Below are 26,401 nucleotides of genomic sequence, written 5' to 3' on the forward strand. Positions count from 1 at the left end.
TGTGGTACACTGACGGCTGATGTGCTTTTGATAAACTGAAGTCCAAACTGTTCGTTGAATTCATAAATTAACAATATTTATTTTTACAGCCGATCTGTCACCTCAGCATTCAATAAATATACTTAATAAATAAACGATCCAACGTCCAGAATACAGACCACAGCTCCTGTTGCACAGTTACAAACAGTGTGCCTCTGCCAATCAGTAACACCTGCTGCTTGATTGGGGACGCATTAAATACATGCAGGCAACCTTGGCCATGCCCTGTGGTGACCTCATCATTTCATCAATTACTATAAACCCATAGACATCATATGCATGGCTCTTACAGTCAGTGTTGGGGGATTCATGTTAATGTGTACTTTTTGTAATTACTTTCCAGGAAGATAAAAACCCACAGCCTCTATTAGCTCGGATTCCCCCAATCGATGACGTCACTGGTATAGGGCAGGGTTCTGAACTGTCCACACCTGCTTCCTCTGAGACACAGAGTGAGTGGACAGAGATGGTGCCATTTATTAAATTGAACATTTAGTGTGAACTAATATTCTGAAAATGGGTGAAGTGGTCCTTTAAAAGTGCTCTACTTAGAGTAAATGTACTTAGTTACTTTCCACCGCTTGACTGGAGGAATGTTTGCACACTGAAGACTGCTTAGGAATCCCGTCAACGTCTTTGAGTTTTAGGATGTAAATCGTCTCTGTCAGCTGGAAACCTCATATATGTCCAAAAACATCAAGCATCATAGCAGATCCACAAGCTCGAAGCGCGCCGAGAAGCCGGCGCGCTTTGAGCTTGTAGATCTGCTACTTTTGATGCTTTTCGTGTGACGCCGTATGGGGTGATCAAGTAGGGTTAGCGTTAATTTATGAGGTAAAATAAAAATAAAAAGACAATGTAGAATATGGAGATAAGAGGTTTCTCCCCGATAGCGTCTTGTGTCTTGTGATCCACCTCCAGCGCTCTGCATCTGGGCCTCATCAGAGCCGGGGCTGCCCCTGTCTGCCAGATGACTGGACCTGCTGAATCATATACCACTGTTATACCACGCCAATCCATGGCGGAAAGCTCCTATGTCCCAGAACTGTTAACGCATTCTGACCTGAGATCAGATTCTAACGCACAGAAGAATGGTGGTTCTTTAACGCATTTTGACCTGAGATCAGATTCTAAAAATGTCTTCTAAATCCTGAGTTTTCAAAAATAGCAGATCTACAAGCTCATAGCGCGCCACCGAGTGGTGCGCTACGAGCTTGTAGATCTGCTATTTTTCAACAGCTAAAGCATAACGTAATGCTAACACCAAAAGGGGTTCCTGCCCAGAATGGGTTAAAACATAACCTGCTTTCCCGTGGAGCCAATGTAGTTATTATTTAGTCACAAGCTCTTCATGCACGCACACGCACACACGGTGGTGTAAAGATATATGTAGTATACATTACTTTAGTAGTGTACTACCTACTGTAAGTATACAATTTTGAGGTATTTTGTACTACTTACTTTAACTTTAGAAATTACACTACATCTCGGTGGCAAATTTTGTGTTTACTCCACTACAATTAATTGAAAGCTTCAGTTACTAGTTACTTTGTGGATTATTATTAAGACTTTGTTGCCGATTATTATTATAAAATACACATTCACCACTTCAGCCATATACATTTTAGGCCATTTGAAAATAGCAGATCTACAAGCTCAGCTATTATCAAAAGATGTGTATACATTCATTTGAAAACTTGTGAAACGGGATATTCCGCATAATGAGTACTTTTGATGCTTTAAGTACATTTTGATGCCAATACTTTTATTCAAGTAAAATTTGGGTATTACTATATTGCAGTTTTGACACTTTTACTTAAGTAAAAAAAAATGGGAGTACTTTTTCCCCCCACTACTGCACGTTTAACCACTTTCACTGAAATATATATATTTTTTTTCAAAAGTTGCTGAGCTTGTAGATTGTCTGTTTTTTATTTTATTTATTTTTTCCGCTACTTTTGTGTCACTGCAATGTGACGAATTAGTAGAAGAGCATTTATTTTATGAAAATAGATAGAAAAAGAAAACCTTGTGATTATGGAGATCCAAGGTTTCTTCCCGACATTGACGACGGAAAGAAAACAATCTAATCCAACCTCTATCAGTCGTCTGGCGCGAAAATCCCAATTCCATAAAGCATTTTTCACTTCTTAGAATAGTATTTTCTTCCCCCCCCTAACGTGCCTGCTGTGTCATCGTGTGTGTGTGTGTGTGTGTGTGTGTGTGTGTGTGTGTGTGTGTGTGTGTGTGTGTGTGTGTGTGTGTGTGTGAGGCTGTGAGCACACTGCACATTATGGCTGATATATCTATGCTCCACTGTCTCCTTAAATCACTGAAAGTGAGCTTTCTGTTTTTCTTTTCTTTTAATGAATGAGGATGTTTTTCCTACTTCATACGTACATCTCAGTTAGATTGTCAAATATCCCCTACGAGTACAGGGTTTGAGAACGAATACGAGAAGCAAGCACAACGTTTTATAAATCTGCTTCCATTTGTACCTAGTGAGCCTTCTGGATACAGTGTGTGTGTGTGTGTGTGTGTGTGTGTGTGTGTGTGTGTGTGTGTGTGTGTGTGTGTGTGTGTGTGTGTGTGTGTGTGTGTGTGTCTGTGTGTGTATGTGTGTCCCTCCCACTACTTTCTCTCTCTCTCTCTCTCTCTCTCTCTCTCTCTCTCTCTGATGTCATTGTTTCCTGCTCAGTAGACGCTGACTCTTAGCTCAAGTTTGTGTGTGTGTTCAGGGTCTGTAGCGCACACACACGCAGTCTAGGCTGACCTGAAGACATTTACAAAAGCCACGAAATCAGGTCCTCACCAAGTATGGAAAACCACCCCCATTTTGTCCTTAGCTGCTTTTAGGATGCTGCGTCTATATGGGACTGATTTGAGGATGGTGTGTGCATGGGGACTGGTGAATAATATTATGTTGGTTAATTTAAAGGCGGTGTTGTTCCATTCCACATGGGGTAAGCGGAAGGTTCCAGGTTCGATCCCCCGGCTCCTCCCGCGTGGCTGCGTGTCATTAAGTGTCCTTGAGCAAGGCATTGAACCCAGACTGCTCCCGATGAGCAGGTTGTTGGCGCCTTGCATGCAGGTTTCCTCCATGCAAGCGTGTGTGAATGTGTGTGCGAAGTACATTGCAAAAGCTCTTTGAAGGGTCAGAAAGATTAGAAAATTGAGACAATTTACCATTTCAACCTTTAGTGTTAATGTAACCCTTGAGCCATAAAGGCTCTGGTGGCCCGGTGGCCCCAGGGGGGCAGTCAGACAGATATTTTGTGAAGCCATGCACTAAGGAAATCCCCTGAAAGTTCATATAATGGCCTGTTGTGGCACTGTCATTGGGCCCAAGAGAGATTCATAGGTCCATAGAGATCCATGTATTTGGGCCCAACTTCACCCAGACTGTATTACCTTAATAAACATGGTCATGAATACTTTCTGCTTCCAGTCACTAGTTTAAAGTCTCGTTTCTAATGTCATAATATTCTTTATGGAAAATTATGGTCCCATTTATTTAAAAAATGACCATAAAGTCGCGTATGTTCTGAGGGGCGTGGCTACCGTTACAGTCTATGATCGGGATCCCCCACCCACTCGAGTAAAAATAAAAACCAACGAAGAAGAAGAAGGGGGGAAGTCCCGCCTCGTTGTCTGGGCCAGTCAATGGCCAGCTGGGCCAAAACGGATCTAGAAAGATGGCGATTTACAATTCAAGGACTGACAGGCTTCATTTTACGTCCATATCAGACCCGGAGAACGCTTTGTCCATATCTCTTACAGTCTATGGGTGGCCCTCAAAGGGCTCTTTGGGGGGGGGGGGGGGGGGGGGGTGTACATTATTGATAGTATAGGAACCAACTGCGTCCTTTTACAGGCCTGTAACTCTGGCCTGTTCAGACGACAGCCATCTCTAGAGACACCGGCGAAATGAAATATCAGATGGGCCTTCCGTTTAGACGACAAAATAGCGTTTTTTGGCGGGTGAAAGAGCAAAAAAGTGGACCCATGAGAAATGTGTCCATTTTTAGTGTCCATTTTTACACCCATCCGAGTTTAAACGGGATCTTTTGCTGTGTAGCCGTCATTACTGCAGTCTAGACAGCAGGCTGTCTCCTGGGGGAGAAACGGGATGATAACGGTAGCAGTGGTGGAAAAAGGACTCCAATGTTTTACTGTAATGTAGAACTATAGTCCGGTATTAAATTTACTTCAGTAAAAGTACTAAAGTATTGGTATCAAATGTACTTAACCAAAAGTAGAAAGTACTCGTTATACAGAATGTCCCATTTCACAAGTTCAAAATGTATACAAAAAAGTATTTTGAAATCAGATCTACAAGCTTGTGAGCTTGTAGAAATGTATATAGGGCTGAAGTAAGGGCTGATGTATGTTTGTGTATGTGTAATAATAATCAAACTCTACAAAGTAACTAGTAACTCAAGTTTTCAAATAAATGTAGTGGAGAAAAACATTTACAATATTTGGATCAGAGATGTAGTGCAGTAAAAGTATTGGAAAGTGGAAATACTCAAGTAAACTATACAAATAACTCAAAATTGTACTTAAGTACAGTGTAAGCGCCCTCGAATTATGAAATAATGAGAAGTGGATGGTCTCAACGGGTGTAGTTTATTTGTCTTCAGCACAGAAGATGTTCCCTGGTATACCGTCAAAACTACAAAAATAGAATATAAATACTATTACAATCATGACATTTTCTCATAGTCTTCAACAACAATAAAATCTGTGCATTACATATCACTTTCAATAGTACAATAAATAAAATGGTTAAGTTACGTAATTAATGCAGTGATACGACAACTCAATCATTTCAAGAGTAGACCAATAAATTACCAAGAATGTACCATAAGTCCATACAGAGATATACCAAACGAACTATCAACCCACAATACAAATAATTAGACCTAAAGTAAATGAATTAACCCAAAACATAACAAACAAATCATATACCTCGATCCGCTAATCGAGGGGCTAGGGGTTGAATCGAATGCCACCTTGAACTTCATACCAACAATCTTGGGATAACCGATACTTGGCACATCGGACACAGCAAAAGCAGGCACTGTAAAAAATATAAACGGCTTTACATTATATACTGAATCTACAAAACTACATACTGAATCTACAAAACTACATACTGAATCTACAAAACTACATACTGAATCTACAAACCTACATACTGAATCTACAAAACCACATACTGAATCTACAAAACTACATACTGAATCTACAAAACATTTCAACAATATCAAATCAACTGGGTTAAACATGAAGTTGCAAACAAACAAGTCTCATACCAAGTGGCTCTGCTGCCTCAAACATGCTGTGTCTCACTGTGTCACTCTGGCTGAGTGTCTCTGAGGTGAGTGCACTGAGTGAAGCCAACATGCTTCAGCTATATATGCACTCTAACAGGAAATTTCACAATAAAGGTATCCTAAGTCTACAGGAAGTGTCAAAATAAAACACAAATAAACAAAGAAAAATAACAAACTTCAAAGTAAAGACATGACTGAAGTTAAAAGAACCAACTGACACCGGCAGTTACATACAGTACTTAAGTAAATGCACTTAATTTTCCACCACTGATGATAGCAGTATAGGCTCTGTCTCCATGACGGGGAAACAGCTGTAGAGTTTAGGATTATATCTGGTCTCGGTCGGGTGGAAAATGTCATGTCTCTATCTTGTCCAAAACCGTTACTTTTCAGGATTCAAATAAAAAAACAGTAGATCGGCAAAAGTGGCAGATCGGCGACCTCGATATAAACACCTGTATGGTATTGCTGTCTAGTGTCTGCTCACTCTGACCTCTTTTCCTCTGGGATTAAACCGACAATTTTCTGAAAGATTTGAGGCACATTTTAACGATTTTTCAAAAATAGCAGATCTACAAGCTCATAGCGCGCCACCGAGTGGCGCGCTATGAGCTTGTAGATCTGCTTTTTTCAATAGCTAAATTATAACATAATGTATGTAACCACCAAAAGGGGTTTCCCGCTCAAAATGGGTTAAACCGGTTCAGTTCTGTTTTCACCGCCTAATATCGTACCTGTTCAGAGTGTTTCCACTGGAAAATTAATTGGTTCCCTAAAAGTTTTGTTTGGAACTGGAACCAAAAAAATGTCCGCCGGTTCCGTGAAAGCCATTATAGGTTCTACGAATCTAGAACCAGTTGTATAGAACCAAAGTTATTTTGGTTGGAAATATTGGGGGAGGGCTGTGGACAGTTCAGAAACCTCCCATAACATTTATCTGTGGCCATTTAATTTTTGTTCGTTATTACTTCCTTAACCCGCCAGCATTTTTCAGTGAAACCCTCATTTTGAAGGTTCCGCCGGAACCCGAAACGTAAACCGGATGTGGGAAATCGAGTGTGTTGTGACAGATGTGTTGTGACAGATGTGTTGTGACAGATGCTAGCACGTCTTTTCTTTCACCCAGAGAAGACATTTTGTGGCCAAGATTTTTTGATTGATTGATTGATTGATTTATTAACAGTTTTACAGTACAGAATTACAGCACATTTCAAGTACAACTGTTAACTGTGAGTGGACGACAGTCACGAAACCATAAAAAAGCATAATAAAGCATTACACTTGTTTACAATAGGGCCCACCATTTTCAATTCATCAAAACATTTAGAGACATACAAATATACACTTCTATATAGCCAAAAACAGGAAATCATCATATAGGAGATAAAAAGGGGGAAAAAACATACAGTGGGTGGGAAAGGGGTGGGTGGGGGATTCAGATTTTACGGGGGCCAGTTTCGAATTGCAGCTGCCCGTATATAGGTGCCCTAGAGAGCAGTTTTGAAGGTGTCAAGGGATTTGCATGTCTTAATGACTGTTGGTAGGGCGTTCCACATTTTGGTGGCATATAGGAGCAAAATTAATTTAGTCCCTTGTGCCAAATCTGGGTTGCACATGGCTTGTTGAACTCCCTCTGGTGTTGTGGGTGTGGACTTCGTTGACATTAAGGAAGTATTTAGACGGGTACATCTTGGTCGTGTAGCGAATCTTGTGGACCAGACCAATTGCAAGATGCTGTACTCTGTCGTCAACCCTAAAACAAACAAAACAACTACAAGTGGACAGGCGCGGCCATCTTTTCCCCCGGGCCATATTGCCTGTTTAATCGATCAGATAGCAACCCAGAGCTAATCATAATAGTCTAACTAACAACCTAAATTCCTATAATATGAATGTCTAATACCGAAAACAATATCATAGGCTTATGTTGACATGTCTAATGTGGCGGTCGTTCAACCTCCAGCATAACCACTGCTTGTTGTTCCTCCGTGTAGAAGAGCTTATTCTCTCACATATCTCACACACACACACAACTGTAGTTTTCCATTAGTCTACTACAGGCAGCCATTGTTCGTTAAATGTGTGATATAATGTGTGGTATAAATGCCATTGTAAAGGACCTTGTAACCATATTTGTACTTTTTCTGTTTTGTAACTATGGAGTTAACCTTACTCTAATAATGTCTTCCCTGTGTATTTTTGGTTTCTTCCTGAAAGCCTTTGAGTCAAAAGTCCCAATTGAAATACACCACTTTAGTGACATCATAACCCTAACCCCTCAGCGAAGTTTGCACTCAGTCCCATTCGAGTTGCGACCCGATATGGACAGAATAGTAAATCATGTTCTGGCGAGAGCGTTTTCCCCCACCCATGCAGATTCTGGCCCCGAATGCCACTTAAAGTGGCTATTGGCCAATCACAGCGTGTCCTTAGGCAAACCCAAGACCATTTCCATGGTCGCCACGCGGAGCTTCATGGCAAGCTTCCGTGCCTTTCACAGAACCTTGCGTCCTCTCGAGATACCAGAGCCGCAGAGCCGAAGGAGGCGTCTACCTTTCTATGTATTGACAGACTGGGCTCTGTTCAGGTTCACAGGTGCGAGCTGTTGGCCTATTAATGACTGCATAGTTGACCAGAGACTATTTAAGACTGTCTGTGCTTGCGGTCTGTACTGGTTCATTGTGCTGTGTATCCTCTCGGATTTCAGTGTGTTTTGAGTCTTCATTCATTCCTATACCGTTTAAGTGAAGTCTTGGTTTCCTAGCAAGGCTATAGCGGTCCGGGGCGAGCTTGAACTGTTTTAACAACAAACATATCATGTGCACCTCCCTTTAATGTTCCAAATACTTTATTGCCAACTGAATTTGAAGTTGTTTTCAGTGTGTGGATTTGGGTGGGGTGGGGTGGGGTGGGGTGGGGTGAGGGGGGTGCAGGGGACATGAAAGCATATGACTCCTCACGGTGCTTCCAAAGCCTGCCAAATAGAATGACCTTTCTGTTTGACCTCACTATACTGTGGATTCTTTGCAGCTGGACTTCCAGTTGGACTGGGATGTGCACACTGCACACGGTCAGCCACAAAAACCATTACAGGTCCAATCCTCTGTGATGATGGCATTACTGACCTTTTGTCAGCATTGATTTAATTTTGATCTGTTGCTTTCAGAGCCTGAAATTACTTTAGCGTGCGTGCGTGTGTGCGTGCGTGCGTGCGTGTGTGTGACTAGCTAAAATAATGTTAATGTTTTGAAAATATCTGAATTTGTTGAACCTGAATATACTGATGCAATGACAATAAAAAACAAAATGTTATTTAATGTGTTTAAAAACAAATGGCAGATGCATAACACTGTCAGCTTGTAGATCGGCTATTGTCAAATATCCTTTGTATAGACAAATCCACGGAGCGGTGACCTGTAGGCCAGGTGTAGGCAATCAGCTATGGCTGGCCCCAGGGCACCCCTCCGTCCAAAGTAATTATGCTGGGCGTACCCGGATCCCACTTCGAGAATCACTGCTTTAGTGGAGTCATTACTCATTTTGACCTGTCTGTCTGGCCGGGCCTCATTAACCCATCGGCAAAAGAAAAACCCTCCTTCTGCCCTCCTCTTCCGGTGGTGCTCCTTTGGTGTTCATTCCTAACAACAACCTGTCTTGAGAGATTACATTTTTGGCGATAACTTGTTAATTGTAGGTCGTACAATACATGTTCTTCCCCCCTGGTTCCTTGGACACAACTCCCTGTCAGTGTTGCATTGGTCATTGCATGCAGTACCACTGTACCACGTACGCTGTCCCCCCTAAGATCTTTCAGGTAGCACGTGCGCATGTTGCGCACGCACAGTCAGCCATTAAAATCAAACTTCACACCAACACAGTTTACAAAGGCTGCCGAGTGTCACACCAGTGTGTATTAACATAGGAATAAGCCTGAATAAGCCCATTTCACAAACATCACGAATCAACACTGCTCCCCGTTTAGGGCAGTCACCATTTGTGCTGCTGCAAAACCTTTTGCTAGTAGGCTACTCCTACAGATGTTGTCCAAATCTCACAAATCAGATATTTCATATACCTTTCAGATTGGCTATTGACTTCTGAAGGGTAGCATGCCCTGGGTAGCCAACCTGACCTGCATGGTGTTGGTGTTGGTGCTTTTATTGTTAATAGCTTGTAGAATTTCATTGCAGCTCGGGACAATCAGAAGAGAGCCGTCTGATTTTGATCAGAGACTAGTACATTTACATCCTATACAAACAAAACAAAGATCTGAATAATTGGTTTCATGAGCCACATGTGATGAAGCATGTCAGTCCTAACTCTGGTCCTCCTCCTATAGCACTATATGCTCCAAAAGCTACAGTCGATGTAAGCCTTACTGTTGCATTACTGTATATAGAAAGAGTCACAACATTCACAAAGATAAAGAAAACAAACTATTAATTATGAATCCCTCCGAGAGTTTTTGTGGGAGGCTATTCCTTATTCTAACACTTCTAGTTTTTAGCCTCTGATTTCCCCTAGCATCCCTCTTGTTCCCCTAGCATCCCCTAGCATCCCTCTTGTTCCCCTAGTATCCCATAGCATTCCCCTAGCATCCCTCTTGTTCCCCTAGCATTCCCTAGCATTCCCCTAGCATCCCTCGTGTTCCCCTAGCATCCCCTATAGCATTCCCCTAGCATCCCTCTTGTTCCCCTAGCATCCCCTAGCATTCCCCTAGCATCCCTCTTGTTCCCCTAGCATTCCCCTAGCATCCCTCTTGTTCCCCTAGCATCCCCTAGCATTCCCCTAGCATCCCTCTTGTTCCCCTAGCATCCCCTATAGGCTATAGGGGATGCTAAGGGAACAAGAGGGATGCTAGGGGAATGCTATAGGCTATAGCATTCCCCTAGCATCCCTCTTGTTCCCCTAGCATCCACTAGCATTCCCCTAGCATCTCTCTTGTTCCCCTAGCATCCCCTAGCATTCCCCTAGCATCCCCCAGCATTCCCCTAGCATCCCTCTTGTTCCCCTAGCATCCACTAGCATTCCCCTAGCATCCCTCTTGTTCCCCTAGCATCCCCTAGCATTCCCCTAGCATCCCTCTTGTGGGTCGGCGGACTGCAGTGAATGTCAACATTCTGCTTCCTTTAAGCACCGCCTTCAGAATTGGCTGCTACAGAACCAAACCTGTGATCACTCTTCAGAATGATTTGCACAAATGTTTCAAAATGTTTCACATACATGTCTTTTTTCCTCCTTGTTTCTCCTTTGTTTGTTTATTTTTATTTGTTTATTTTATAAATGTAATTTGTTTGTTTTGTTTATATGTTGATTGTTATGCATATCCTCATTAGTATTTTGGAATACATTGGGATAAGGATAGGCACTAATAAACTATAAGCTTCTGCCTATGCCTTTTCGATCACCTTAAAAAAAACTGTTTTGTGTAATGTCTCTCTGAAAGATCGTGTGTGTGTGTGTGTGTGTGTGTGTGTGGGGGGGTGGATGGATAGATGGATGGATGGATATATACAGTATATATTTTTTAAGAGTAAAGAGAGCCTACTGTCAGCTGTCCAGAAGTCAAAATATTATTACATTAAACTTCAGAATGGTAGACCTGAGGCCTACCATACCAGGCCTGAGGCCTGAAGCCTACCATTGCGTGGCACATCTATGCACGGAATGTCTATGTTCACACTTCACAGGCTTCTGTGTGCGGCCTAGAGGGCATCTGAGCATGTGCGGCACTACAAGTCTTACACTAAATGCGTTCGGGAAACCCAGCCATTGACAATGAAGGGAAAATGTACGTCATATGTAGACGAGAAAATCACATAATTTCAGTTGTTCATGAAATTATGTATAATGACAAGAGTGCCCCTCACTTTACATGGGTGTGATTTTTCATAATCCATTCGGATTGGCTAAGATTGGCAACTCAAGTTTGCAGGAGTGGCTCGTTTTGAACAAAATGCCTCGAATCATGAATAGTGAAACTTTGCTTGTACATTCCCACTAGACAGCGGAAGAAACGTCACCCTTTTCACATTGGCCCATATGAATCTATGCAAGCTTGAAGATCTATGTGAGCTTGTAGATCGGTAGGTATTGAGTGTGTGTAACCCTCGGAAATCAGGTCAACTATAAGTACAGGTGTCCCATGAGAATGCAGTGGATTAAGTATAGGGTTTGGGTGGTTAAAATACCCTGTCTGGAGGGCCTGGGGATTAGCACTAAATTATACCATGTCCACTGGAGGGGGGGGGGGGGGGAGGCCTGAAAATGATCTAAAGCAGGGTCTCCCAAACATTAGCCTGGGGCTGGGCACCATTTTATTTCGGGTATATGATCCAGTCGGGAGCGAATTATATCGTTACGTCATGTTGTAGTATTGTTTTGTAGTCGACAGGCAGGTACAATCAAACAGAACTTCCTTTTCCCTCAAACCGATTTTTCTCAATAAAAGCCGCAGGCTACGAGAGCTTTTATTGTTATTCTTCCGGTTTGAGGGAAAGGGAAGTTCCGTTTGATTGTTCCTGCCTGATGACTACAAAACAATACTACAACATGACGTAACGATATCATCCTGATGACTACAAAACAATACTACAACATGACGTAACAATATCATCCTGATGACTACAAAACAATACTAGCCTACAACATGACGTAACGATATCATCCTGATGACTACAAAACAATACTACAACATGACGTAACGATATCATCCTGATGACTACAAAACAATACTACAACATGACGTAACGATATCATCCGCTCCAGACCGGTTCACACTTTTTTTTTGGTAATTATTTCAAAACAACTTCATACAAAAACAGATTGGTAGATTACATTGTCACTAGTTTGGGACAGACAGCAAATTATCTGTTTTGGGTGTGGATCTACAAGTGTGTCATCTGCTCAAACACTTCCATGTGCGTGCGTGCGTGCATGCGTGTGTAAGTGTGCAATGCTGTTCGAACCATGCTGCTGAACCCGCCATAAGTTCTTCTCCAGACAGGACAAAAGCTCTTCAGCTTCAGCACAGAACACCATGCAGAGCTCCACAGAAAGACCCAATCAAAACAGAACACTAGACCCCAAAAGGAATTTATCTTCCCTTTTTTTTCTTCTTTTCCACGCCGATTGTTTTCATTGAATGAATTCCTCCCCCTAATGATTACAAAATGTTGGTATTGTTACTTAGTGCAAACATGCACATGCACGCACACACACACACACACACACACACACACACACACACACACACACACACACACACACACACACACACACACACACACACACACTCACACACACCTCTCCCTCCTCCCGGCCCTCGTGTGGAATTTAGTGTGGTGGGAGTGTGTCCCATTAAGGTCTGTGCTGGTGGTGCTTGGTAGGAGCTAGGACTGCAGGGTGAAGTTTAGTCTAGAGAGGAATGCATCACAAGCTGAGAGAGAGATAGAGAGAGAGCACTGACCTGCTCTCTATCTCTCTCCTTTTCTTGAACCCGGAGCTACAAGCAGTGTTGCCAAGTCTGCTTATTTTGGGCTTGTTTTTCTCTAAAGTCGCTTGGAAATATTAATTGGTAGTTGTGTGGATTGCGTCTTTTTGGGGAGGCTTGTTTCTAAAGTGTAGTTTCTTATTTGGGCTTACTTCACTAATTATTTAAACCAGTGGTTAATATTTCCATGTGACGTCATGGCCCCCCAAATTAATATAGCTGATTGATCCCTAACCCACATAAAGAGTAGGATATTTAACTTAAACCCATAAATATGTTTCACGGCACTGCTCTGCTCCCCCCCCCCCCCCCCCCCCCACAGTCTGTTGTGTGTTGTCTGACACCTGCAGCGACTCGTCAGCCAGGTGAGGTGATGAGGGGGATTGTCCGGCCTCCGGTTGTTTAGTTGTTTAGTCAGCTGACCAGAGCTGCACTGCACACAGGCCGGGGGAATTAGAACACAACCAACACAGTCTTTTTCCTGGGGCTGGATTGCTGTTGTGGCTCCAATTCTCCCCTCCCCTCCCTGTGGCTATCCCTCCCCCCTCCCACTACATCTCTGTCTGTCTGGCCGCGTGTGTGTGTGTGTGTGTGTGTGTGTGTGTGTGTGTGTGTGTGTGTGTGTGTGTGTGTGTGTGTGTGTGTGTGTGTGTGTGTGTGTGTGTGTGTGTGCGTGTGCGTGCGTGCGTCTTGCCTGGAGTCTTGCGACTGGGTCTCACAGCAGTGTGTGGAGAGCTCCCAGTCCCCGGCCAGTGGAGTGAAGGTGTGGAAGCACATGGCAAGCAGGAAGAACTGAGAACTGAGGAGGAAAGTCTCAAATTCTGTACAGACCTCTGTTTTGCGAGGAGTCAAAGCAGGACAACAACAACAACTACTACTACTACTACTGTACGGATTAAAGTAGGACCTGACACTGGATCAGTGATCTATAACAACAAACGGCTCCAGCCAGTCAGCAGCAGCAGAGAGAGAGAGAGGGAGAGAGAGAGGGTGGGTTTTGGAACCAAACGAGCACCAGCCTGCGTTGGGTTCAGCGCTGTGCGGTTAATTGAAGGAGAATCGGTGTATACGGGATGAAGGGTCAGTCTGCCGTGGCTCTGCTGGCCCTATGCTGCTGCACGCTGCTCCCCAGGGGAGGGCACACCGCCGGGGGGCTCCTCGCCTCACTCCAGCAGGCTGGAGGAGCACAGGGAGAGGCAGGGGGAGACCTCCTTCTCCTCCTCCACCACCGGACGAGGGGAGAGGAGGACTCGCCGGACGGCCCGGGCAGAGAGGAGGATGGACCGCTGCTGGACGCAGACTACAAGGTGAAACGTAATGCAGAGGAGGAGGAGGCTTCGGCCCTGGCAGGTAAGAGCACACGAGGGATGTGTTTGTTGTAATAGTCATGTTAAAAAAGTGTCATTAGTGTTGTGGAGTGTATGAATGAAGCGTGCACGCACACACACACACACACACACACACACACACACACACACACACACACACACACACACACACACACACACACACACACACACACACACACACACACACACACTCTCATACTCATTCATTCTCTGACGACGAGTCCAGCCAGCATTAGTCAGTCCAGATGTTGACCTGTGTCTACCACATCTGGGCACCAACAGGTGAAGGGGAGTGTGTTTGGCACAGGTCACACAACACACACACACACACACACACACACACACACACACACACACACACACACACACACACACACACACACACACACACACACACACACACACACACACACACACACACACACACACACACACACACACACTCTACAATGGAACACAGTCTTTCACAAGACATCACTGTCTGGTGGAATGGAAAATGGATCCAGTGTAGTTATTATTTAGACACATAAAATACTTTTCATTAGTGTTATATGTTCATATATATGTTATATATATGTTATATGGTGTGTTCTATAACAGACAAACCTGGTGGAAAAAAGGCAGGTCTCCAACTCTCCAAGCTCACAACACATCACAATACGAAGCATTGTCAGCTTGACAAGCTTTTAGATCGGTTATTTTCGCTACTTTTGTGCTGCTCTATGAAAGAAAAGAAAAAAAATCAAGCAGGGGAAAGTGATCTTCCAGACTTTTCCGCTGTGTGTGTGTGTGTGTGTGTGTGTGTGTGTGTGTGTGTGCTGATGAATTGTGCTGATTACACCTCCATTCAGTACACTGGAATGGACAGTGGAAGAAACTGATCATTAACCACATGGACCCACCGTTCCACTAAAGAAATGTGATGATGTTTTAACCCCCATGCTGGAAAAAAAGAGTGTCTGTCTATCTGCCTGATTGTCTGTTTTTTCCGGAGCCAATTGGTCACTGCTAGTAAACCAGAGCAGTGGTTCCCAAGGACCCCCAAATCGACATTTATTAGGCCACGGACCCCCATTTGAAAACATATGCCAGTGACCCCGATAAGGGAGGATTTTTACGGCTCTAGCAGTGATTCCGATACACATTAATTTCATGGACCCCCAGTTTCACACGCATTGTGCTACGGACCCCCGATTTAATGGCATTTCTATCTCTGGTACCCCCAATTTATATTGTAAAACCACTGTTAGTTTAACTCTGAGAGTGTACAAATGGAACCAAATGGACGGCCGGTACCCCATGGAACTCCCTCAAGTACCCCTAGGGGTCCCTGGACCCCACTTTGGGAACCCATGAACCAGAGAAGTCACCCGACTTTTGCTAGCCTGACGCGGCCAGACTCATATAGCGATAATCCTCACTATAAGTCTGGCCGCGCCAGGCTAGACTTTGAACTTTCTGAACTGTCCACAGCCCGCATCCGAGTAGCAGTGCCAGCTTATGACGAGCCTTACTGGGGACCAATTACTGTAGTAGGCTAAATGAAGATAAGGTTTAACTGGTCGCCTCAGATTCCCAGGGTCGTGCTGCATTCTGACGGAGCAGATCAGCATTGGATGTATCACTTGATGTTACGATGTTGCACCATAGCTTACTGGATTGTTTAAAATGTTTCACTAATACATTATTCAATCAATCAATCCAAAAATGTCTATTGATCACCAGTGCTAAGTCTGATGGCAGTGCTGGAGATACTATATATTTGACAGTTTATACTTTTAACAGACGATCAGGATTATCCAGAGTGACAATACGTACGCAAGGTAATGGCATACCTGTAGATCAAATTCAGAGAGACAGTGTAGTGCCTCAGTAATCTATAGGATCACAGGTAAACCAAGAAAATAGCATTAGACGGCCTACTCCAAATAATATAATGTCAAAAGAATATCATCTGTACGTTGAAACTCAAACGGATGGCAGGTAAACAAATGAACCTGGCATCAGTCTAAATAACATTCAGCCTTTGCATAAGACTACACGACCGTCAAGGCTATAGGTCAAGTGCTACGGACTATGAGGTGGAGTCTGAAGATGTGAGTCTTCAGCTTACAGCGGGAAATTGGGAGTGCGTCTGCAGTTCTAGCTGCATTGGGGGTTGCAATCTGGCTTGTTCCACAGTTTGGGAGCCAAGAGCGATAATAGTCTAGGACGTGTGGAGCGTTGTGTCTGGTCAGGTTACTACTTGGCCTCACTCCTCGAACCCACCTCACCCCTGCTCATTTTGACAGACTGGAATGGCTTAGGGTTGACGACAGAGTACAGCGTCTTGCAACGGGTCTGGTCCACAAGATTCACTATACACCACCAAGATACCCATGTACCTGTCTAAATGCTTCCTTAACGAAGTCCACACACATAACACCAGAGGGAGCTCAACAAACCATGTGCAACCCAGATTCGGCACAAACGAGGGACTAAATTCCTTTTGCTCCTATGCCATCACAATGTGGACCGCCCTACCAACAGTCATTAAGACATGCAAATCCCTTGACTCCTTCAAAACCACTCTCAAAGGGTACCTACGGATGGCAGCAATTTGAAACTGGCCCCCGTAAAGCCTGAATCCAAATATATATATATTTGTATGTCTCTAATTGTTATGATGATTTGTATGTACTATTGTAAACAAGTGTAATACTTTATTGTCGTCCACTCACAGTTAACAGTTTTGTATTGAGTTGTGCTTGAAATGTACTGTAATTCTCCAATCTGTTAATAAATTCAATCAATCAATCAATCATGTCCTGCATGTTTCAGGAAAGGTTCAGACAGCTTCCGTCTATTATCTTATCTGAGGCTTAAAAGGTATTGAATGTGTGTCTCTCTCTCTATCCCAGGCAGGGTGAGGAGAGCGCCGGAAGAAGAAGGCAAGAAGAAGAAGAAGGACAAGAAGAAGAATAAAGAGCCCAAAGACCCCAACGCCACCAAGAAACCCAAAACGGACAAGAAGGGCAAGAAGAACAAGGAGAAGACTAGAACCACCACCCCACCTCCCACCACCACAGGTATACAGAGGGGTGGTGTCTGTCTACACCTGAACATGTCTGTCTATCTATGTCTACACCTGAACATGTCTGTCTGTCTATGTCTACACCTGAACATGTCTGTCTGTCTTTTCAGAGCCCCCCACCGAACCGCCCGCTGAACCTGAGGCCTATCCAGACTACCCTTATCCTGAAGGCGGTGGTGAGTATCACCCACGCACGCACGCGCACTCACACACACACACACACACACACACACACACACACACACACACACACACCCTCACACACACACACACACACACACACACACACACACACACACACACACACACACACACACACACACACACACACAATCCAGCGACTGCATACTGGTCTTGGGTGATTTACTGGTGTACTAGTTCCCGACCCATGCCAGAGTTTTGGGTTAATTGGAACACATGGGCTGCTTGTCGATACCGATATCGTCACAAAAGTCACGTAATGGAACTGATATGTCAGAAACATGTCATTTAGTTGTAGTCATACTCATATTTAGTCACTTCAAAAGTTTTAGTCGAGGATTTTTTTTTGTTCTAGTCGACGAAAGTCTCCACCTCTGTTTCACCTATGCCTTCATCACACACAGAGGATGACTACTGGAAGCCAGAGGAGGAGGAGGAGGAGGAGGGGGGGGTGCCCGGGGAGGTGCCTCGGCCGGCAGGCGAGGATGACGACTACTGGAAGGGCTACGACTACCAGGCACCGCCATCACCGCCGCCGCCGCACACCACCACGCCCTCCGAGGAGCCGTACACCGATGCCCCCTACGACGACTACAACTTTACCCCGGAGCAGGAGGAGGAGGAGCGGCGGCCGGCGCCCCCCGTGACTGACGCCCCCTACGACGACGACGACCGGCCGATGCCCGCCGCCACCGCCGAGGCGCCCCGGCCCGATAAGGCGGAGGAGGTCGGCGAGTACGACGACTACGACTGGCGAGGAGCGGAGCCCACGCCGCTGGCCCCCGAGGTGGACGGGAAGGCCGACACGGACGACGGAGATTACTGGGACGCCAAATGTACGTATATGACCTCATGCACGCTTACAGGGCTCCAGCCTGTCCATAATGTACTGTACTTGGAAGCCTGTCCATGCAAAAAAGTGATCAGTAAAATCTTTACATCTGCCCTTAAATCGATTGATGACCTCCATCAGCGCCCATACCCTATAGGTGGGTTTGGCAAAGGGGCCTTTCTGTGTGGAGTTTGCATGTTCTCCCCATGTTCTCACAAAAAAACATGCAGTAATCTTGTCCATTCAGCTCCATTCACTGCCATGTATTCATTGAACTTCCAGTGCGAGGTTTGGCTCCCATGAAAGTGTCATGGCGCAGCCCAGTCAAGTGACCATGACCTTTCCTTCTCTAAGCTTCCTTGGTCCAACCGGGAAACTCCCCACTGTCAGGTGATAAGTGGCCTGCTCACTTTCGCATTGAAGGAAGCATGAGCTCAGTTCAGGACTCTCCCCAGTTTGGCAGATGGAGAGTATAGCTCTCAGGATTACAGCAGCTTAGGGAATTGAAAATTAAAATGGGTTGCAAAATTGTGTGATAAAAATGTAAAAGGAAATAACTCCTGAAGCTCACAGTTATATGGTCTCGCTTCATAGTATTTGTTATTTGTTTTTGGGAGTTGCAGTAGACTAGGCGTGATGAAATAAAAGGACGGTGACTGCAAAAGACAAGAAGAACTTTATTTTACAGATATTCCTCAGCTGAAAGTATAAGACTGTATATAGTTGCTGGTTCGCTGAAGGAGATTACGGTTACAGTTAGCGGTGTCTGCTTCAAATATCTTTATTGATATTGTCAAGCAATAGGTGTCCAGTGTAGAGATCTGTGTCTATAATGATAGACATGTGGTGATATAATCTAAGCTCACTGTCTGAGTAGTAAACTCCTGACTGTACGCCCGCTGCTCTGAAAACCAACCCTGACACCGTAACAATATGGAGAGACACCGACGCGTAAAGTCTTCACATTGGTTCCGTGAAGACGGTGAAGCTGTTTTCTTTTGTCACATTTGTTTTGTTATCTCGTCACTTTTGTAACCCGGTATATCGGCCATCTTTGCTATGTATGTGACACTGATGCACGGCAGAGTATTCATTAAATAATTGGTTAATCATACTAATCGATTTGGTCAATGTTGGAAGAAACTGCTTCTCGATTATTCGGTTCATCGAAAAAGTAATAGATAGAATAATAGCTAAAGAAACAAATTGATAGTTGCATTGTAATGTATTGCATTGTGTATGTATGCAAACTATATGCACTATGCAGCTGGTCCTTGTCTCCAATTACACATTTCTCTAGAAAGACAAAGTAACCTTGAACCTTCAACATATATATTTTTGTGCCGTTTAGAGTACTTGTGCACCTAGTAAGAGTCCACTGCAGTGCACTATTCAATCTTTGCAGTAACAGTCTGTCCACTGACTGCACTATACAATCTTTTATGACGGAACTTCTTTCTAGCTTCCCTCCACATACCACTTGAACCCCAGCCTCCAGCTGTAACTCTCAGACTGCAGGGGTTTGAGAACATTCTTTTTTGTAGGTTTCCAGCAGCAGGTCTGATTATGGAAATATGTTGTCACGTTTTGACTGCAACGCGTCTCTCAACGAACGCACTGGACAGCACACACTGTTTCACTGCTGATAGAGAGGAGATGAGATGATGGTTTTATGACGCTGGGGTTTCCACTGGACTGCTATACCTCAGCCTTTTCCACAGGTCCCGTGGCGCCTCGTCCCCCACCCCGGTCCAGCTTCTAATCTAGAGCATTGCTTCTCAAACCTTTTCATGTCAGGGATCCCCAGATTCGTGTCTATTTTAGCCACGGACCCCCATCTGAAAAAATATATTTTGCATTGCGATGCGTTGTACTGTTTGCAATCGGGTATCAGAAATTAACCCATTATAGGCCGGTAACCCTTTTTTGTAAGTTTAAAATACTATACCCTTCTGGACGGGAACCCCTTTTGGGGTTCTGTACAGTATGTACAGTATTCAAAAATTACAAAAAAATTATGCTGCTATATGAATATTTGAAGTATTTCAGAAAACTTAGGTCAGAATTTTGAAGGCGTTTTTAAAATCAGCCTCAGTCCAAAATGGGTTAAATAAGTCCCTGTGACATAACCTACCAGTGTCATGTCCAGGGGGCCTACTGTAGTACACTACAGTACAGAAACAGAAGATGGGCTCCTGTCCTATCGTATGGGCCACATGGCTCGGCAAGGCATACTTAGTCGTGTCATAGGCGGATCTAGAAATGATGGACCCCTGGGCCACCGTCATGCAAAAGGGCATGACGGTGGCGCATACTGTCTGCACGCGTGTACGGCTGTACGCATAACAATTATGACATATAGGCCTGCGATATTCAGATTTACAGCAAGGGATTGCTTAAAAATAATAAACAGCCAAAAATTAAGCCAAATAAATGCAAAAGCAAACTGAGGGTTTAAACACTTGCAGTAATGTACCGTATCATGATGGTTTATGACTTTTGGGGTTATTTTATTGACACAAATGAATAAGCCAGTGAATAACAGTGACACTGTTGTTCACTGTTACCCCCTTTTTTGGGGGGCCCCTGAGCTTGAGCCTCTTCGCGGTCACGCGGACGCCCTAGCTCAGGGGCCCCTGGGCCTGGGCCCAACAGGCCCGCTGGATAATCCTCCCCTGCGTATAACTTGGATCATAGTTGATCCAAGTTATTGTTTTGACATTCGGTCCCCCTTGGATTAGTTTTTCTAACATAACACATCTCCACACAATAAGTCTTATCTTTCCTGTTTTAATTTGATCAATCAATCAAATCAATCAAATCAATCAAATCAATCAAATCAATCAAATCAATCAAATCAATCAAATCAATCAATTCAATCAATTCAATCAATTCAATCAATTCAATCCATCAATCTGTTCTCTCCATGCTGTAGATGAAGTGCCAGAAAAACTTCCCTTTCCAGACGGTAAAGAGGTCAGCCCTGAAATAGAAATAGAAACTGTAACAGGTAAGTAACTACTCATTAGAAACTATAATAACAATAATATAATATAATAATTCATATAGAAGCTATATAGCAGGTCCTTTAATTGATAGCTTTAGTGGCTTTAGGGCTACAGTAGCATTTTGCTTCTACATAAACCAGAAAGTCAACGATCGTAAATCAGTTGGTAAGTCAGTTGTTTTTTTCCAAACCTCAATTTCAAATCTCCGGTGGTAAAGTCTGATATGCATGACATTTATGTCTGATGTTTTCCCAATTTAACTATTTGATTAAAATGTCAGTTTTTAACACATCAAATCCCGAAAGGATGGAATTCAGAAGTGCAGTATAGACTCACATAATGAAATATCCATCTGATCCCTGCTTTGAGGGTGGAACAGTATGAGAGTTCATATTTAAGCACTTCAGCAGCGCATGGGAACAGTGTAATGTTTCTATGAGCTAAGCTGCCCTACTTTTTAACAGAGTGTGCTATACCGCCGGTATCCCCCACAGTCAACACAGCCGCCGCGGTTTCATTTGAGAGCATAATTAAAAACCCTGTCATCAACCCTATTATACCGTAGTTCTTGTAAATGTGAATTAAAACGTTTAACTGCTGTACATTTAAATGACATGCTGCATGCGACGAGTTTACGCTGGTTTGCAAAACGGTGGTTGACTGGTTGTTGTGGTCGTAGGGGGCGGTGCTAACGCGTTATTTGTACAGCTTGGAGAGTTCAAGAAATATATAATCTCCTAAAATGTCTGCAGGAGATCTTGTGTTTTTGTCTGTGTGTGTGTGTGTGCGTGTGCGTGTGCGTGTGCGTGTGCGTGTGTGTGTGTGTGCGCGTGTGTGTGTGCGTTTCCGTGTGTGCGTGCATGTGTGTTAGTGTATTTTTTCCGTTACTTTTGCAGACCGGTCAAAAACTCAAAATCTTCAACACTGATGTTTGCAATTTCCAATTTGGAATGCTCTGTTACGCTCAAGATGTTACGAAAGGCCCCATCTGACTTTGATCAGAGGAATTTAGTTATTATCATCCAAAGTAGATAACTTTATCTGGCACTATGCAAGTTTGCATCATCTCAGGCCAAAAAAAAACTCAAGAAGGCAGTTTTCATCAAAGGGGGGGGGGGGGCTTTTCAACTCATGAACTACACATGAAGCGTTGCAGCTTCATGTGTAGGCTATTCGGATATAGGCTATACCGCTATCCGATAGCGGTATAGCCTATATCCGTATAGGATATACCAAACTAGGCTAATCAGATTTATTACTTGAGTGAAGAGGTGATGCACAAGTACTTGGCATCAACATATACACTATAAAATGCCAAAACTAAAAGTACTCGGTGCTGAATGTCTCATCATTTCACACGTTCTTCAGAATTTGGTTAGATTAGATTAGCTAATCTGCGTAACGTGTCGCAGGCTCGACTCCCCATCTTTTGCCATGACATTTCCTGTATATTATTATGCACGTTGGCTCACAAGAAAGACTCTTAGGGGTCCAATTGGTTCCATTTGTACACTCTAAGAGTTAACGGGTCCTTGAAATTAAATGGAACAGACCTTTAATTTGTAAGAGAGGGTTGGTAGAGTATATTGGCACACCATGCCTCTGGAATGCTCTTCATCAGACAAGCGTGTCCAATGCCATTTTGTTATGTTATGAGTCTTTTTAAGTCATGGTGCAAAAATGTCTTACAGTTATGTGTTTGCGTTCAGCATTGACTTGCATAATAGAGATTGTGCATAAGACGGTGGCCTTAATTTCCCGCCTGGAAGACCTGGAATTAAGACATCTGGTCAAATGTGTGCGTCATGAGGAGTGACTCGTCATTTTGAGGAGTGACTCATCATGTGTTGTGCGCTCTCCTCTTTTATACAGACGAGCCCACGCTCGCTCCTCCTGACGAGAGCACCTGGTATGATGATTATGACTATGGGCAGAGTATGTATACACACACACACACACACACACACACATGCATGCACGCACACACAATGTCACTTTATTATCACTTCTGGGATAATTTTCACTGTGTGACCGCATACAGTTTTATTTTAATCCCTTAAATCCATTATACTCTATCCATCTATCCATCCATCCATCCGTCCGTCCGTCCGTCCGTCCGTCCGTCCGTCCGTCCGTCCGTCCGTCCGTCCGTCCGTCCGTCCGTCCGTCCGTCCGTCTGTCCGTCCGTCCGTCCGTCCATCCATCCATCCATCCATCCATCCATCCATTATCTTTTGCAAACTGCTAATAAAGTATTCAATCAATCAATCAATCAACCACATTTGATTCATGGGTCTGGAACTCTGGATGCTTTATACAAACCTCAAAGCCCACAGTGTTTTTAATGGTGGATTGATTGATTGATTGATTGATTGATTGATTGATTGATTGATTGATGGCTCCACAGGGAGAAAAGAAGACGAGGAGGAGAGAGAGAGGCTGGAGAAAGAACGACAGGCAAAAACCGAGAGGGACGAGAGAGGTAAGATGAGACATCACGTCGTGCCATCTGTTGTTCTTCCTTACGTCAGTGACGCGCTGGCCTCGGTAATACCCAGGCTTTTATTTACGTTCGCATTTGTCTCAAAAAAATGAAAGCCTGGGAGAAGGAGACCCATTTCCTCGTCTAGGAGTGGGAGTGAACTATACAGTGCAGAGGGGGGCGTCGCTCCAAATTTGGTGACGCCACTGTTGTCCTCTGTTTTCTACCAGGGATAGGGGAGGGGCAGAGGGGGGGCAGGCGCTCAGATCGACGAACCAATGTGATCCAACGCAGTGATCCCGGTGGCACACGCCCCTCTATATCATGCTGACTGGGCCAGGCTAGTGGCGCGCCAACGTTGTCATGCATTTGGTCACAGAACCACATCTAAAAAGATGTTGTGTCAAGGACCCCCCCATCCCCCCCATAAGAGACGACTTGCGTGTGTTTTCAGAATGATTCAAATCTTTTCAAAATGTTTCAAAAATGGCCAACCTACAAGTTCGTCTTACATTGTCATTCACTGTCCTGAACAAACATTAAAATCCGTAGACTTGGCTTGGCTGGTTATTTTAGTATAAACAAAAATTAATCGTCCATATAATTGGCTGCCACATGGTGTAATGACGCGTGGGGCTAGTCAGTGTAATGCATTGGAGGGGCTATAGTGCCCCTCAAAAACATTGTTTAAACTGTTCCTCGTTCTGCCGGGGACCCTCCTGGAACCCCTGGTGGGTCCCCGGAGCCCACTTTGAGAGCCAGAGCCTTATACATAACAGTGCAGAGAGAACACGACCCCGGGAGTGAAACTCTGTTATGAACTGATATCGGAGCGTCATACCATCCGCTCACATTACCCTTGTAAGGAGATGCAGATGTCGACTCACTGCCCGAGTTGCCACGTCTGCTTGTTATAAGTGACTTTGGGCTCGTTTTCCTTCTGTAAAGTTGGCCTGTAAATATTGGTAGTTGTGCCTTTGGTGATTTTTTGGGGGGCGGGGCTTGCTTCCAGAATGTAATTCATGTGGCTTATAACAATCGCTTCTTTTGAGCTTGTTTTCATAGACCTGGTTGCTTATTTCTCTCTCTCAAAATCTGGCAACACTATACTCACTATAGTACTTGAACATGTGGCATAGTGATGGGGGGGTGGGTGCTTCAGCAGCGAGGACAAAGGGTCATTCCCTAAAAAACTGAATAAATCAGTGTAGATGTTGGCCAGTGAAAAGACACTTGTTAAACATTTTTTGTGTGTTTAATCTGTGGCGAGCCGGCCAACAGGAGGGGGAGGGGGGGGAAGGTCCAGTTATAGGGGAGGTTGTTGCACCACATGCACAGAAACGATAAGGAGGAAAGAGCAGGCTGATATAGACGGAATGTGAAAGAGAGACACCAGGGGGGAGATGTTGAACACCGTCCGGGGACCTTTGGGATATAAAGAAAATCCAAAGTATATTCAGTTCACAGCCAGCAGTTTGCCACGTGTGCTGCTCTAGCTCCTCTCCTCGCTCTCCTTGCTGGAGCGAGGTTAAGCCCGCAGCTGGTTCACACACACACACACACACACACACACACACACACACACACACACACACACACACACACACACACACACACACACACACACACACACACACACACACACACACGGCAGCATCAGAGCCAAATGATATATGTGACATTGTCAAGACAAGTGTCAACAGAGCGTATCCCTCTTCCACGCTTCGACAGAGACAGTACGGCTATGGGGGGAGGAGGCGGTTCAACATGGCTCTGGAAGCACGCAGCTTCACCACAGACTAGGGGGGAGGTTAAACACCAAGGCTGCTTAAACCTCAAGGTTAACACCTCCTGTCACATGCAGCCATTCAGCTTTGCCTCTTCAATATGAAAGCACATGTGTGTGTGTGTGTGTGTGTGTGTGTGTGTGTGTGTGTGTGTGTGTGTGTGTGTGTGTGTGTGTGTGTGTGTGTGTGTGTGTGCGTGTGTGTGCGTGTGCACGTGTTTTACTACGGTAATTTACTATACTTTTGAGGGCCAAATGTGTGTAGAATAAGTAGCCATGGGAACCAGCGTTTCCTGAGCCATGAAAGCCAGAAGCCATTAGCTGTGCACCAGTGGCGCGCACCCGGAATAGCTACAAGCTTTGTAAGTTTGTATAATGATTTCATAGATAGCTTCATAGACTTGATGACAGCACTGTCGTCAGTGTTGCTTTGCATGACCTTTCCTATTAATTATGTAGGATTTATGATGTGTTAATGTGTAAACTTGTCCGCTCTTTCTTCCTGCGACACCAAATGTTTTTTTGCTGAAAACCGTAGATCTAGCTCTTATACAAGCATCAAGAATAGAGCAGCTGCATTCTCCACAGAATAGGGATACTATAGAAAAGACTGGGGGGAAAAGAGAAAAACTTCCTATCACACAAAGGTTTCGCAGCCCCCCCCCCCCCCCCCCCCCCTGTAGTAACTCTGAGGACCATAGCTCTAGAGTCTAGACTCTAACCCTAACCAGCTAGGACCAGCTAGCCCGGTCTCAGCTGAAGGAAGAGCCCATACTGTATGTCTTGGCTGTTGTGTTTTT

At 44.3% G+C, this 26,401-nt stretch overlaps 1 protein-coding gene across 5 annotated transcripts in view; it reads left to right on the plus strand.

The window, feature by feature from the left end:
- The first annotated feature begins 13,606 nt into the window (after positions 1-13,606).
- The window catches only part of aebp1b (AE binding protein 1b), a 41,675-nt gene continuing 28,880 nt past the window's right edge, over positions 13,607-26,401 (plus strand). For all 5 annotated transcript variants that reach the window (XM_083784892.1, XM_083784893.1, XM_083784894.1 and 2 more), the window contains exons 1-7: positions 13,607-14,220; positions 17,120-17,287; positions 17,403-17,468; positions 17,898-18,329; positions 21,261-21,335; positions 23,206-23,268; positions 23,741-23,815. In XM_083784892.1, the coding sequence (XP_083641018.1) occupies positions 13,944-14,220; positions 17,120-17,287; positions 17,403-17,468; positions 17,898-18,329; positions 21,261-21,335; positions 23,206-23,268; positions 23,741-23,815 (1,156 nt within the window). In that variant the 5' untranslated portion in view covers positions 13,607-13,943. The remainder of the gene's footprint in view (positions 14,221-17,119; positions 17,288-17,402; positions 17,469-17,897; positions 18,330-21,260; positions 21,336-23,205; positions 23,269-23,740; positions 23,816-26,401) is intronic.

The sequence above is a fragment of the Protomyctophum parallelum genome, assembly GCF_964188405.1.
Source record: "Protomyctophum parallelum genome assembly, chromosome: 15".
Taxonomy (NCBI): domain Eukaryota; kingdom Metazoa; phylum Chordata; class Actinopteri; order Myctophiformes; family Myctophidae; genus Protomyctophum; species Protomyctophum parallelum.